The 16,852-nt window shown below is 41.0% G+C and overlaps 1 protein-coding gene across 3 annotated transcripts in view; it reads right to left on the bottom strand.

Moving 5' to 3' along the window:
• The window catches only part of adamts17 (ADAM metallopeptidase with thrombospondin type 1 motif, 17), a 118,671-nt gene that overhangs the window by 74,280 nt on the left and 27,539 nt on the right, over window positions 1-16,852 (bottom strand). For all 3 annotated transcript variants that reach the window (XM_051379985.1, XM_051379986.1, XM_051379987.1), the window contains 3 exons: window positions 16,645-16,728; window positions 15,527-15,684; window positions 6,820-6,863 (listed from right to left, as the gene is read on the bottom strand). In XM_051379985.1, the coding sequence (XP_051235945.1) occupies window positions 6,820-6,863; window positions 15,527-15,684; window positions 16,645-16,728 (286 nt within the window). The remainder of the gene's footprint in view (window positions 1-6,819; window positions 6,864-15,526; window positions 15,685-16,644; window positions 16,729-16,852) is intronic.

Below are 16,852 nucleotides of genomic sequence, written 5' to 3'. Positions count from 1 at the left end.
TCAGACCTTCCAGGTTCTTTTGATAAAAAGTTAGTGTAAGGGCAGGTAACTGTGCCTCCCAGGGGAGAACTCTAAACTCCACAATTAGCAATTATACCCAGGATTTAACCTTCAACTCTTTTTTGTAAAACCATGACCATTTCACTTGTTTTCTTCAATCCAAAGGCCTACCTGTGTCAACATTTAGTGTTCTAAAAATAAATACATTTTAAGACTCATTTAAGCTACATTTTAAGCTGTATGTGTTTGCAGTGAGAGAGACATTCAGTGTGCTGAAAACCTGGTTGTGTCAGGACCTGCAGCGGAGAGGAAAACAAGGAACAGCAAAGGAACAGATTAGCAGGGGGAAAAGGAAGAAAAACTCTTTCCACACTCCTGTGGCTCAATGAGTCTGAGGTGACATGGTTCACCAAGCATCCGTTAGGAAATACAGCAGATGGTGATCTGCTCTCTACATGCACCAACATACCCCACCAAATGAACTGTCACCCTGTTTATGAACACCTTCAAGTATCAAAGAGAAGCCAAGGTGTAATTTCCACTGGGGATATGTATTTACATAATGCTTACATGGTTTGTACTCTAAATCTGCAACAATTAGTAAATTAATTGATTAACTGATCAACAGGAAATTAATCAGTTTTGATAATCGATGAATCCTTTTAGTAAAATTTTAGGCAAAAACACAACACATTGGAGCTCCTCCAGGGGGATAATTTGTCTTTGAACTCTGTATGTAATGCAAATGCAAATCTCCAATACGTAGAATTGATATCCACAAATGCCTTTTTGATTCACAAATAAAAACTGGATTCACAAATGCCTATTTCAAAAGTTCTAACACCTGATAGTTTGTCCTGCATGTGGCTTCATGTCCCACTGCATTTCAGAGGTGGAGCGTTTTGCCCACCAGATTTTGTAAATTTACTCAGATTTAGTTGATTTTACATTGTTCCTTGATTTATGTGCTTCTACTGTGGACAAGAAGACTATGTTTTTACAATCAGGTGTTGATTAATTATTTTTTATTTGTGGAATTTTGCAGACCCACTTCATACAAAAGATATTTAAACTAATATTTTATAATTGTGGATTTACATTTCCAGATTATACATTTACACACAGATTGTTCCCACAAATTATATTGAGACAGATGTATCCATTCTTGGCAGTAGGCTCAAGAGGTAGAGCTGGTCATCCACTTATCATATGGTTGGCAGTGAGATCCCCAGCTCCTCCCTCTGCATGTAAAAGTGTCCTCAGGAAAGATACTGAACCACAAATTGATCCTGATGAAATTAGTTTGTTTCTGATGAACAGTTGTCACCTTGCATGGCAGCCTCTGCCCTCAGTGTATCTATGTGTGTAAATGGGTGATTGTGATATATAATAAGCTATATATAAGTGTGGGTAATTTACAATACATCTGAGCTACTGTATTCATAAACTGCACTTCCCAGACAACAGTTCATTTCCTCTGAGGAAAACACTCACAGGATTTGCCAAAGTGCATCATGACATGGGAAAGCACTGTTTTTAAAAAGGGATTTAAGTATGCGATTGGCCATGATTGTCACAGCCTCGAACAAACCATCCTTTAATATATGATATTGAATTCTTTCTGATCCCACCCCATATACAAGTGTGCCACAGCTGCGTCAGGCAAGCCTTGCCACAACATTACCAGAAGTGCACTGGCATGTCCTGAGCAGAGTGCACTTTACTGATCTGGGTTCACTAATAGAGGCCATTGTCAGTTTGCCGTGCCTGTCCAACTATATTCTACAACAACAGTCTGAGCATCAAACATTTTCAAGAATGATTCTTCAAATGATTACAACATTTTTGTTTGCAGGCAGTCAACCCAAATCGGTCAGAACACAGACACAGAATGTGCAGTGGATGTTTGGACACCTTATCCAGTACTTCATATGCCTCATATCAGATGGCTCTTTAATTGGGCAGGGAGGCAGCTTGAACAGAGCTATTTTGTCAGGCGTCACCTTTAGTTGCCATTATACTAAAATGTTCTTGGCTGAACCACATGCAGCCACATTGAGAAAACCTCCAGTTGAGGGGGGGGGGGACAAAGAAAGTTTTATTTTAAGTATTATAAATAAACCTACAACAATGCAACCTTGCATTAAGAAAAAGTTATTTAGAGCAAATACTTAATGTGCAAATTAATTTACAGGCCGCTGCATCAGATATGAAGCTGAACGGCTCAACAGAGCAGCAACTGAATTGAAACTCTTAGGCCTCTTAAAAGGAAAGGACAGCCAGTCACACATGTAACATCAAACACAAACACACACATAAAACCAGATGAAAAGTGTCATGGGGCCCTTAAATTCAGCTTCAGTATTTCATAGGACAAGGGTTCCCTTCGACAAACACTTCTGAGGTGTTGTTGCTCTCTGAGGAACTGGGAGGGCAGTATATTACAGTGCCTGACTCAGATAAACTCCTCCGGTATGTTTACTAATTTCAGTCTGTCTCTATGTCATTTACAATTCAGGGAATGTTTGGGGCCCTTTGGTAAACTATACTGGGCTGAAAAAAAGAAGGCCTCTACGCCCTGGGTTCATGTGGTCAAATGGGGAAACAAGCAGAAAAGTAAAGCCCTTTGACTTTTATGGACTGACGCCAATTCTTTGACTTCCAAGGGCATAAATCACAATTGTAGATGGAAGAGTTCCAGCATTACATAATACAGAAACAGAGAGGTTCACAGAGGCAGAAGAAATCCATGTAGCAAAAGGAACAGGACTTCACAGAGTAGATCATTCTTCTGTAACCCCGTCTCCTTACGGACTAGGAGTAGGAGACGGGGAAAAAACATTCTTTTTTTGATGCATAGTTTGGAATTGAAAGGTCAGGATTGTGACAGCAGAGAGAGCAGGGTTCACATCCTGCATCCCACGTGTTGTTAGGTTTAAGCTACTAAAGCACTTGGTTTTTTTAGGGAAAGTTGGTGGTTTTGATTAAGTTTTGAAAATGTCAAGGCATCCTGTCTGTTCTTCAAGTCGCAAAACCTTAAAGTTGCCTAAACAGAACCAGAGAAATGTTAATAAAAACTTTAGTTGCCAGTAGCCGATTGTGCAGGAAAAAAAAATTCATTCACTTTTTTTCTGTTCAGACTAGGGGTGGGCGTCAGTCCAACAACCAGCAATTGCTGAGATATATATATATATATATATATATATATATATATGTGTGCGATGCCATCCAGCAATGCAATGCTTAAATTTTTAGGAGGAGAGGTTGTGAAGATGGTCATTTACAGAACAAGAGATAATCAAGATCTGAAACCATTTTCACCATTGCATGGAAATGTAATTCATGGGAGATGTGAAACTAGTGAGTTTTGGAAAGACTGACAATAATCAAGTTAGATCATACACTACTGGATGATGTTTACAATGCTCAAATACACAAACTCATCAGAAAGTAATTGAGAACTTGCAGACTATTCTTCATAATGACCCTAATCATCTTTTCACCTCCTCCTAAGACTGCAGAATTGATGATCTTATTAAGCCTTTGATCATCTGCCTTCTGTACACTGCCAACACAGTACACAGGCACAACTCTGCAATAAAACTGTCCAGCTACACATGGTAAAGCTCTTCATTCCCCTCAGAAGAAAAGAAGACTGGACTGGCCTTTCCCCTAAATAATGTCAGTGTTCTCTCTCTCTCACTCCCAGCTTGTTGTCCAAGTTTCAGGTGTTTGTATTAATCACTTCATTCAGTCCTGACCAGGTTCATAATTGTAGTTTTAAATCCTAAACAAGTTTTAAGTTTACCATTAGTGAGCTGCGAACCACACAGTCATCAATCCCACTCCTGTATTCCTCATCACATCATTCTGTGATTTGTTCAGACAGAGGAGAGTGTGAAGTCTGTGGTAGGCCTATATAAGGTAAATACTGAGAGGTACAATTACTCTTGTTTAGTACAAGTACTCCCTAAGGCAATCTACGTTGGATGTAAGTCATGCTGTTTTAATTCCCCGTAATAAACATAATCACATGATGACATAGACCAGAATCTCAGCTTGGGGAGCGAATTAACACACCCTCAAAATCTTGTTTTTGCTGACCTCCAGCAGTTCAACTTCTCACACTGATGCAGCAATATACAAGTGTACTCCAGAACCACACTGCTGGGTGTGGTCACAGGTACAACAGAGTTCACCTCTGACCACACCCAACTACATCCATCAGTGTGGCAGACTGTGGTCAGACAGCACATTTTTCCTCTGCAATAATTATGATGCATCACATTATCAGAGCTGATAGTGACGTATTGACATGCAGGCCAGATACCAGGTACTCTTGACCCTTCCTATGTCCCGCCCCCTTTTCGGTCCGTGTCCAATAACAGTTGAGAAAGCTTTGTAGCCGGTGGAACCTCGTTCAACTTCCTCCTTTCCTGTACCTAGATATGCTATGTGTTGGGTAACTGCAAATTTCCCCTTGAGGGACAATAAAGATTAAACTGAACTTGAACTGAACTAGTTGGCTAGCGTTTTGCTAACATTAGCTAGCTGAACAACCGACTGCATCACTATGAATGCTTTTCAGTAGGGACTGTGTGCGGCATTATCCCTTTATTTAAAATGTGTTGGCCAGGGTGCCCCAGTGGCTCACCTTGCTACAGTGGCCCAGGTTTGATTGCAGCCTAGGGCTTTTGCTGCATGTTATCCCCTCTCTTTTTCTGTCTCTCTTCAGCTATATCCAATAAACGGAAAAAAGTCCCCCCAAAAAAACCTAAAATATGTTGGCCACCTTTGAGTGCGGCTGTTCAGAACAACTGTTCCCAAAACCCAACCCTGACTGGGCCCTTAGGTAAACTGCCCTGTTAGTCATCTTAGCCATTAAGTGATAAGAAAGAGAACGTACAATAAAAGTCCACCCAAGAAAATGACAGCTTTGTTGTTTGTTGGAATGCCAGAAACACAACTTTAAGCTTAACTGACAAGGACCTCTAGTAGATGTGTGATAATGACTCTTGATTGTGAGCAACAAGGGCAGATGTAGTGTGATTTTGATATACAGACACAAAACCTCATGGGAGGAGGTTGGGGTGGATGCTTAAACCAAGCTTTAACCATTAGTGGTGGTCATCTGTAACAATTTTTGAAGGCCGATGACAAATGACGTCATTTGGTTTGGAGGTCCCCAGCATAACAATCCATTGGAATTGGAAGAAAATATATTGCCGGAAAAACTATACTGAGATGAATTCCATCTGAGAGTGTTTCCCCCAGTGGTGTAAGACACAACAAACATCATCCTGAAACATCCTGACAGTTGGAGATGGGCTGCGTGCTGCATGACAAGTAAGACACAGCTGTTTCAGCTGGCTGTAGTTTACAGTGCTGTTTCATTCTTACCACTCCCTATCCATCTTAACTGGTCAAGTTACCATTGGAAGTATCAAAAGTCTGCAAGCATTATTTCGTTATCTTCATCTTTATCAATCCTGCATTTTCACATCCTAGTTTGAGTGCTTTAGATATTGCATTAAGCTTATCACAGAGCTTAAAAGAATGCAAAGAAATGAACAATTTTGAGTTTCACAATCCCCTAACATCCTAAACAGGACAACAGAAAATGGAAGAAAGATGAATACATGCAGTGTAGAAGTGTAGAAAACAAACATCCTTGTTCTGCCTCAGCCTAAACCCTCACCCTCCATTAGCATACTACTCTGTATAGAGGTTATACATCTTTATAGGGTATAAAGAAAGCTATTTGAATTGTTATATCTTTGATTAGATGCGATGAGAGAGGGGCAACCAGACTGGTTGATCAATTTCACAAGTGGACATTCCTGGTAGATTACTCTTTTGTGTGAATTGGTTAACTACCACAGTCGAGGCAGATAAAAAATCACCATGATAATTTTGTAAAATTGTATTTTATCATAAAACATTGTGCAGTGTTTTGGGTCCTGATGGACCTTCAAACTAATGGATCTGTTACTCAAAGTGGACTTCCTGGATCATATTAAATGGTCACACCAGTACCTGTAGCAATACACCCCCATCAATTCAGATCCTTGCAGTTAAATGCAGTACTTTTTTGAAAGCATAATGACGTGAGGTGGGTCTTGGGCGCACAGACTGTGTGGGTGTTTCCATGTCTCTCTCAGCCAATCATATCACTAGTCTAGTCACTCTAAAACAGCTGTGACAGTCACAGTGTTGCATGACACTGATGTTGATGAAATCAGACTGGCAGCAGATTAATGCCTAAAACATGCATGGTGATATATCTATTCTCAATGCAACATCTAAGACAAATTGTCCACCAACTCAATTTTAACTGCCTGATTTGACTGAACCTCCCACCTGTGCACCTTGCACTTGGCACCAAAATGCCACAAAGACAAGCAAATTGAATTGTTGTGCTTCCACAAAAAAAGGTTGATTTCTCATACTCACAATCATTGTAACTCAACATTCTGAATTAATCATATACTCTTTCCTGTAATTTGATATTGTACATACTACATGCCACTCATACATTTATATGCAACTCACCAAGAAGCAACTGAGATATGCCCAACTTATGATCCTGACTGTTAACCTTTTTGATATTTTTGGCATTGTGTATATTTTGGAGGATTTTTGGGGCTCTCTACCATGCACCACGTTTGAAATTTTTTATACTTGCACTCTATATGTTTGCCCTCTTTCCTACTTTGTACTGAAATTGCTGCACACAATCTCCATCTAATCTTAACTTATAACACACACACACACACACACACACACACACGAAACGAACGAAGGTACAGTGGTACTCACCCACGGTATCACAGGGTTCGTCTTTGTGAACGCAGAAATCTGTCCTAAAAGAGAAATAAGAACAAGTTAACTCAGTCCATCTTTCATTTCAGTATTTTACTTTAACTGCACCGATCCCCAGTTTACGGCACAGAGTTTTACTGAAATTGGGCAATCATTCACGTAGAATCCACCCATACTAGACACATATCTGCTTAAGGGTTACGCTAGACAAGAACACGGAAAGCAACCACATTTGATGGCAAAAGTGAATGAAGGCAGAAAAGCCAGCTGTCATCAGAGAGGGTAGTGATGCTTTTAGGGGCCAATAGATTTAATGATAGCCCGTTTCAATAAGTATAAAAAGAGTAAATGGTTTTGCCAGTTGCTATGGAACTAAATTCAGGGTTAAAAATAATACAAATATTTCTCAACTCATTATTTGCCAAGCTTTCAAATAACACTTTACTGTGGAGTCCTAAATGGAGAATACTAGTCCACATTACTACAGATATACTTGAAAATGCATCTCTTCACCTCTGTTTTACCCCCATTTTGGAGTTTGAAGGCAGGGAAAACAGCATAAAAAACATTATAGCCTGAAATTTGATGACTTTTACTCAAAGACCAACATAACCAGAAGAAGAAAAAAAGAAAGGCTCTTCACTCATCTTAATGAAAAAGAATGTAGGGTGTCTTAAATTAGGGGCAAAAAATGTATAAGGCATTCTTTTCATATACACACATAGACAAACTTAAACAAAATGAAAAAGGACCAGGTTGTGTTGGAGAAGCTAACCCAAAAAAGCGAAAGGCCCTATCTGGAACCAGTGTTTGGTTTGTCAGTTCTGGGCTACTGTAAACCACGGGGGTTCAACTCCGTGGAAGAGGACCAACTTCCTCTGTAGATTAAAAACGGCTCATTCTTATGGCTTTATATCTGTGCGTGAGTGAGCAATGGGAGATTTGGAGTGCAGAAAAATATAGTTTGGATGCACATTAATTACATCTTGCAGAGGAATTATACACAAGCAAAAAATAACTGTTTGAGCAAACAAATCTATTCTGTACTCAAATGTATTTGCATGTTTGCTATTGTCCATATTAACATGCAGTAATAACCCCTCTCACTCAGTTTTACTCAGACTCAAACTCTGCTGGCAGACTGCTGCACACAAGCTTGAATTATCCCTCTCCCTCTCTTAACGTCTCCATTCTGATGCTCAACTCTGCCTGCACACTTGTTCGATTTGGCACAGTGTTATAATGAGCCACAAAATCAACCCATCAGAGAACTGGAAAAGGTCCATTCTAACTAGTTGTTTTGGCTCCAATTCTGGGCCAGATTATCCATGCAGCACAAATATAACGCCATTCTGTTACAGGACAAGCTCTCCCAGCTCACGGTGCCTGACTCCACCTGCAGGTGGATCACAGACTTCCTGTCTGACAGGAAACAACACGTGAAGCTGGGGAAAAATGTCTGACTCTCGGACCATCAGCACCGGAGCCCCCCAAGGCTGTGTTCTTCTCCTCTGCTCTTCTCCCTGTACACCAACAGCTGCACCTCCAGCCATCAGTCCGTCAGGCTCCTGAAGTTCACGGATGACACCTCCCTCATTGGGCTCATCTCTGGTGGAGATGAGTCTGCCTACCCATCATCCTGTGTGACTCCCCAGTTGACTCTGTGGAGTCCTTTCGCTTCCTGGGTACCATCATTACCCACAACCTCAAAGTGGGAGCTGAACATCAGCTCCCTCACCAAGAAAGCCCAGCACCATGTACTTCCTGCGGCAGCTGAGACGATGATGGTGCACTTCTACACCGCCATCATCGAGTCCATCCTCACCTCTTCCATCACTGATTCTGCTTCTGATACATTCTAACGATTCTTATATTACGGTGATTATACACAAATAAAAACATACCTATGAATATTATAATCAATTTCTGACAATAGATCCTTCTTAATATTGATTTTTGTACATCTGGTACATATTTTCTATACATAAGGCTGTGAATTCATGTAAGGAATGTCTGCTGTAAAATACGCAGCCCTATGATAATTCTAGTGCATCATTTTCAAGTAAAGGAGGGAGAATAATAAAAGATTATCCATTTCAACTTTCTAGACAGTGATCTGGAAAGGCCAAGTGTGGAGGGGAAACTCTGGAGTCATAAACATTAAAAGCAGAGGTTTTTACGACCCTGGGTAGTGGCGAGTGTGCTAGCACTACAGCGACAACAGTGGAGGAGGAGAGGTTCCCACTGACATGTGGGAGTGCTCATCTAGGTGTGAACAGCTGCACATTGACATCTGGGAACTGGACCTCTATGAGACCTGGTTGTCAACATGCAAGTTTTATGAAATGTTACGCTATGCATTATGTGCATGTGTTTATTGATACAGGCTTTTGAAAGGACCAGAACCTGGCCATGGCGGTCGTACAGGGGCCAGTAAAAGAGAAGGAGAGATAGTCCACACACTCCCAAAAATGTAATGATGCAATGTTGTGAACTACACAGGTCTCTGACCTACAGGACAAAGAAGCAAATTGTCTTTGTCTCTTAGCACCAAAGTATTTCTTGTTATTTTCTCATATTTATTTATAATGCGATGACCTCATGTCTGGACCCGGTCATCTCCAGGTCAGAAAAAAAAAATATCTGCAGACAGGGCTGCCAACTTTGGAACATATGCATATAAAACACAAAAACTTTTTATACCAGTGATAAACATGACCATAGGACTACGGCTGTATTTAGACCAAATCATGAGCATCTAAGCAAGTTGTGCTTTAGAACATAACGACTGTGAAACTATCAGATTCAGCAATCGGATTCCCCCAGCTTTCTCACTACCGACAGTCCCTCTTGTCATTCAGTCTCTATGTCATTCAACCTCCACTGTCTCTCTCTCAAACAAACTGACACAAACCAAAGACAGCTTCTTTGTATCATTATATTGCAGCATAGACTGAAACCCAGACACAAATGTCCAGAGATGACGGTGGGTTATGTTTCTCCAAAAGTTTCTTTTGTTTCAACTTCTCTGTCGCAGACTGTTGCATTTTTTCCAGCATCCTCTGCGGCCCCCACTGCCGCAGCCTAAACCAACTACCACCACTCAAATGGATGGGAGGACTGGCTTTTTCATCCCAGTTTCTTTGGGCTTTCACAGCTTACATCATGCACATATATCAGGAAGGAGGCACTACTGACTTCATTCTTCAGTGACAGCCCCAACAACATCATTTTGCTTTCCATGTTTACAGTAGTGCATGGAAGACCACATTGAATCCTCTTTAGTCAAGTCCTCACCAAGACTATATGTGTACAGAATTTCCAGAGGAATGAATCCAGCAGAACCCACTTCGCAGGCTTAAGAGCTGTCAGTAGGGAGGGGTGACTGGGTGCAGTGGTTAGTGCATGTCGTACCGAGTGAGGTGTGTGAATGTTGGTTTATAAAACCTTTGGTAGAATACATTCAGGATGATGGGTTTCCACAATGAGGGGTAATGGTTTCCTGTAGCCGCTTGTGTCCTGCAGGTTTTTCCACACTGACTGAGGCTTGTTCACTGGAGACCTTCCAAAGATCCCCTTTGCTACTCTGATCTCCTTTGTCAGTGTGTTTCTGGCCTGGTTGTACAGGATTCTGTCCCCTCTTCTGCTGGCCTCCTCCTTGGCCTAATGAAGCTGCTTGAGTTTAGCTGTAAGCCAGGGTTTGTTGTTGCTGTATGTGCAGAAAGTTTTAGCTGGCACACGTGTCCTCACAAAAGCTGATATAAGATGTCACAGTGAGAGTGAGTTCATCCAGGTTTGTGCCTGCAGCCTCAAAAACACTCCAATCAGTGCAGTCAAAGCAGGCCTGTAGCTCCAGCTTTGCCTTGTTGGTCCATCTGCTTGCAGTCTTGACCACAGGCTTAGTAGATTTTAGTTTCTACCTGTAAGTCAGGAGAAGATGAACCAGACAATGATTGGACAGTCCCAGTCCTTTAATATAGCAATGATCCAATGTGTTGTTATGGTGGGACACGATGTGCTTTCTGCATGTTTGTGACTGAGGTTTGCTCTGTTAACCAAGAACAATGAGCAGGTAGACTCTGGGTGTTTGTGCTTCTTGGAAGTTAACCTTGTGGTCAGCCAGATGTTGTAATGCCTTACTAACACTGGCTGAGGTAAGCCGTAAACACCAATCAGAATAAATGAGGGAAACTGCAGTTCATAGTCAATGAAAATTGAGGCTCAGAACCTCTGTACAGCTAAGAATTGTACAGCTGGTGATACTGTGGGGTTGTCCCTACTAGTGACTACTTTGACCTTAGACATCTGATCAATTTTTACGTAAAAATATTGATTACTTTAGCTTTATGACCTAAACATGGCTTTGTGAAATTACCATTAAAGTTACTGGTAGCTTTCATATGTAGTCTCCATATTGGCCGGTGATCCAGCATTTATTTGAATCTTTATATCTGAAGCAACAACCCTTAAATTCCATGTTACATCTTTAGGGATGCAGTCCATGTTTTCACACCAAAGAGTTAATTGACCTCCAAAACTGAAAGGCTAGTTAGAATAAGATATTTATGAGTAGCATAAGTCATTCATACCTGTGATTAAATTCTAATCTGCATCTGGGTATTGTAAACTCCTGGACACTGTAACTCAGTTAGACTATTTTTCTGACTCAACTCTATCCTTCTGTCCAGGCAGAGCTGCCTGCTTTCCGAGACTACAGCGTCTGATCAGCTGGATGTGGGAGCAACGTTAAGTGGATCTGACGCCTGTTTGGAAGGAGTTGGGAATAAACAGATATAGACTGCTACAGCTGTACATGGAAAATGCACAGCAGAGGGGATGGGAGGGGAAAGAACAAGAGAGAGAAAGGAAAGAAAGATGGTGAAACAGGGATGAATGCGTTGAGCAAAGGAAAAACTATTTGGAAAACAGATGATGGAAGAAATTATGAAGTCGTACCCCTACATGGCAAGTCAAGAGGCTAAGTAGGTACGCACTAATCCACTGCAGGATTATAAACTGCTCTTATAATGCAATTGCATGTTACCCATTAGGGTTGGGCGATATATTCAATTCTTTCCAAATGGCCACCACCAGCCCAGCAACTCATGAAAGACGCCGATATATTCGTCCAATCACCAAACCCAATTATTCATGTTAACTTTCAAATATCTGTCTGTGTTGTCAACAAATGACCCCAGCCAGCTCTCACCCAATGTAAGCTGGGATAGGCTCAAGTCATTTAACAGGATAAGTGGGATGGATAGTTTGATGGATGGATAAATAGATAAACCAACAAATTGCGCAAGAAACTCAAGACATGGACTCATCAACTGGTATCTGCCAGAATACTGAATAGGAGAATATGGACACCATTCTATAGTTTTCACAGAAAATCTAAAAGTAAGGGATGAACGAGTGCACCATTATTGGTAGCTGTATACATACTTGTAATGGGCGATACTTAAACCAGATGTAGGTAGGACTAACAGGAAGTTGTTCATTTAAGCCTGAAATTGATATGGGTTGATCAGGAGTTGCTATATTTATTAGAAAACCATTTATACAACTTCCTCAGAATTGAGCTGCAGAGCAAAGTTTTATTTTGTTTTGTTTTTTCAAATTAAAGTTGGTATTATTTATTGTTTGTTTAGAAAACGGATATTGACTATTTTACTCAGATTTTTACTAAAAAAGTGTATTCACAGCAGAGGACTCATTCAACTCTAATAAAAGTGTTGACCTGCTGGTGGCACTAGAGAAAAGTCAGAGGATCAATCTATCCTTTGGGCACCGTGAATGTATGTTTAAATGTATCCATCCAACAGTGTTTGATGTATGTATGATCCTACAGCCACGTTAATACTTATTGATGCAGCTTTAAAAGACCAGTGGCATTTAGTGGCATCTAGCTGTGAAATTGCAGACTGCAACAATTTGAATACAGCGCTGCCTTCCAAGCGAGCAGGAGAAATTACAATGGCCGCAAAATTCACAAAAAACCCAAAGAAAGCTGCACATTGTTTTTTTTTTTTTAAATCAACATCATACATAGTATAGCTTTAAATAATGAATTCATCGATTCCAATTGAATAATCATTGCAGCTCTAGTGAAAAGTGTCGGGTAGTATTTCCAAACAATTACTTCCAGTGTCCTCCAGACACAAAGGTTGCTCTGGGCACTTGTCAATGTGAACGTGTGCAACTGTACAAATGTGAAGTGTTGCTGCTCCAACAATATTGCATAGAGTTAAAGTTATCTCGCTAATGTATTTTGTTCTAAAAGCCCTTTCATGTATCACAGCTCCAGCCCTGTATAGCCTGGTATCTATATGTGAGTGACGTGAAATCATCCAGAGACTAGTATCAAATATCTTGTTATCTCCTCCTGAGTGGCTGTTAATAAGCTGCAAGAGACATACTGCAGTCATATCATCCACATGAGCTTTCCACCAGCACACCACCATCCATAGCACGCGCACACACACACGCGCACACACACACACACACGCGCGCACACACACACACACACACACACACACACACACACACACACACACACACACACACACACACAGGCTGCTGAGCTGCCACGCGCAACAGGAAACCTGAGAGCGCTGTGACACGCTTTAATTTGCCTGCATGCCGCCTCACTCTCACTCTGACTGCTGCTGGCAGCGTCCCTCTCCTCGAGGAAGGGGATCCCCTTCCAGCAGATGTTGAACCTGACTGCTTCTGTCCTCGGAGAGGACGCCTCATGACAGTGGTGGTGGTGGTGGTGGTGGTAGAGAGGGCAGATCAGGTTTATAATAAACCACCTCAAGAACAAAAGGCCACTTTATCCATGCCCTCCTCCCTCTCCTCACAGAAAGAGGAGACAGGATAGGATCTGACAGCAGACATGAGTAGTCATTTAAACACAAGGATCCCTTTTACCCCCGCTCCCCCTCCCGGGAATTACAGCAGGTAATAATAGCTAATCCTAAATTAGGAATGTGTCAAGTTGCGCCAGACTCTGCCTTGTTTGGACTGAAGCATGAGTTGGAGAACAAATCTGCCTCACTGACAGACTGAGAAAGGAGTGATTAGAAATGAGACTCCACCGAGTCATGAACAGGACAGGGATAATGCTGTGTCCCAGTTCAGGGGCCATCTCCTTTGTCCCCATTTCAAGACTGACTACAAAAAAACCTTTTGAAGGTTCTGGAAAAATGTGGCAGAGAGTTTGTCAGAATATGAAATTATTTTAACATACCTCTCATTCTTACTTGACACATTTTTTAGTGTATTTGTATTAGCAGGTAGATGCACTCCATCAAATCAAGCACATTAAATAAAGCTCTTCCAATTTAACAAGTGTAAGTTGCTTTACGTGAAAATATGGTGAAAGAAAATGCTTTGTAGGAACAACAAAATCCGTCAGAAAGACAGTGTGGGAGAACAGATACATTTATCTACCCCCTCAGTTCTGACAAAAGCGTTGATCGGAGTCAACACACATTGCAAGCAAATGTAATACATCGAAGTTGTACAACCACCTGAAAAGTAAATACATAAATCAAAATATTTTTAAAAACATCAATATGATAAAGCTATTAGAGGTGTACTGTGGTGTTAATTCATAGTTTGATATATATCTCGGTGTTGGGGTCATGGTTTGGTACGTCTTGTTACAAAATATTTTTGAAAATACCTTTTTTCATATTAAAATAATAAAACAATATATAAAATGAACAACACATAAACTAACACAAAGTTCAATTTTCAGTTCAATTACATTTTAGCATTGTAGAATCTCGAAGTCTAAATGAGTCAGTTTCTACAGCTTAACATTAGTAAGACTGCACTGTGAGGAAAGGCTTAGGTCTGTCTGTTCCAGTCCCACTCCAACACAGATGTACAAATAAACCTTGCTTTCTCTGAGTAACCTCACATTTTATTCAAACTACCAATGGCATATGGGGGGGGGAATCCATATTTAATTACTCTTTGCAAATGTAAAATGGAGAAAATGAGCAAACCATTCTGGACATCTAATCATGACACTAAACCATCGGAGAAGTAATGAGCAGAGCAATGAAAAGTTTTGAATCCACAAACATATACGGAAAAATCATGGATAAAGGTAAGCCTGTCTGACTTCATAAAACCCAGCTGTGGCTTTACCTACTGTAAGACTGCCTTACTGTAAAGCCTGCCAGAGCAACATTAGCTTGTCACCCAACTGAGGCAATGGAGGAACACATCAACGTCAATGCTACAACGTAGTTTAGGATTAGGATAGATGGGTTCCAATGAATTACTGTGCTAGTTCTCAAGGCTCAAATATACTCCAGAACAGATGCATATACAGACAGCTGCAGACACTACGGCCACAAAGTAGCTCTGTAAGTCCCACTTGGCAGACATGTTTCACAAAGTTTAGTCATATGTAGTGGCCCGTTCGGATAGTCACAACAAATTGGTGGTACGCGGATTTCCGCACAAACCCTATATGTATCCCCTCTGACTATGAAATTCAAAAAGGTCACACAGGCCCTAGCAGACACCTAAGTATAATAACTACTTTGTTAATTCAAACTTGAAAAGGTGACAGTCATACTCTTCATAGTCAAGTAAAAAGCAGCTGTCCTAGCAAGAGAGCTGAGACCACATGCAACAGATTTATCATTAATTACCATTCATTCATCTGAGGCTGGCTACATACCTGGTGACCAGCACAGCAGTATCCACTGGTGGGATGTCATCCCTTCCACCAGGAACGTGGTTGGTACCAAGGTACCGCGGCCCCCCAAACTCTTGATACTGCCACTGACAGAAGCTCTCCAGAGACCTCTCTCCATGATGACCCACCTTTAGCTTTTCCTGAATAACAGATACAGAGCAGATTCTCATCTTCCTCTCTTGGTTCTTTATCACAATGTGCCTTTAGCTTTAATGCTCCTTTTATGTTGGAGAAAAATCTATAATGTTATGACCCACACTGTTTAAATACACTAGCAAATAGTCAAACTAAATTACACTCAAGACTGACAGGTGTCAAAACCAAAAATGTCAACCTTGTGATGCTAGATATAAACTCAGGGGTCACCACAGTAATCAGGATTCATCAGCTGGGGCATGACTGTCTGAATCATGTCGTGGCAATCCACCTAATAGATGTCAGTTTGGACTAAAGTGGTGGAAGGGGTGTATGTTATACAATGTACAGGTCAAGTGTGAACCCATCGTGACATCACCCACTGGTTTGTGGACTACCGTTTTGAAGCTATGAGTTTGGCATTATGGTCTCACCGTGTTGGTGTTTTAGAGCCAGCAGCAGTGACGTGTTCTTGCAAGTCCAGCTGCCTCGCAAAGTTTAATTATGGACAGCTTAAAAAGCGTAAATGGGTCAAACTGACTAGCAACATATTGTGCGGGTTAAATTTACAGTGTTCACATGAGTCACATAACTATTCAAAACTTTAAAAAAGAATAAACAGCGAGAGATGTTAAAACATATGTGTGCCCTCTATTATTGGGTCTGTTGCCCCATGCTTAACCTTTTTTAGGAACTCAGAAGCTATCATGTGCCTGGGGACCAAAGTATTCATGCAAAGTAGTAGCATTACATCAGATAAAACTCTTAAATTGAAAAAATTGAGGAACTGATTGTTAAATTTTACATGCAGAAGACTTAGAACCTTTAATCTAGACAGGGAATCATTTTAAAGGGGAAAAAGGGAATCACACACACAGGGTGGGGCCATCATCTGCTGACAGTCAGGTTGTTTGGGTCGACAGAGAGTTAAAGAAAAGTCAAAGACGGTGAAAAGTCAGGCTTACTGGACGGGTGTGAAGCAACACCAGCTTGGTGACACGAATGTTGATCCTGATTCCCAGACTCTGGTGGTGGAACATGTTGTAGACCTGCAAGAGACAGAGCAACAGTACTACCGACTTCACAAGGACTAATGAGTACAGAAGAATCAAGAAGGTTTATGGTCCATTTTTATTATGACATCCTTCCGAAATGATACATGAGCCACAGACA

This window comes from Dicentrarchus labrax, unplaced genomic scaffold, assembly GCF_905237075.1.
Source record: "Dicentrarchus labrax unplaced genomic scaffold, dlabrax2021, whole genome shotgun sequence".
NCBI classification, from domain to species: domain Eukaryota; kingdom Metazoa; phylum Chordata; class Actinopteri; family Moronidae; genus Dicentrarchus; species Dicentrarchus labrax.
This window is presented reverse-complemented; position numbering and strand designations above follow the sequence as displayed.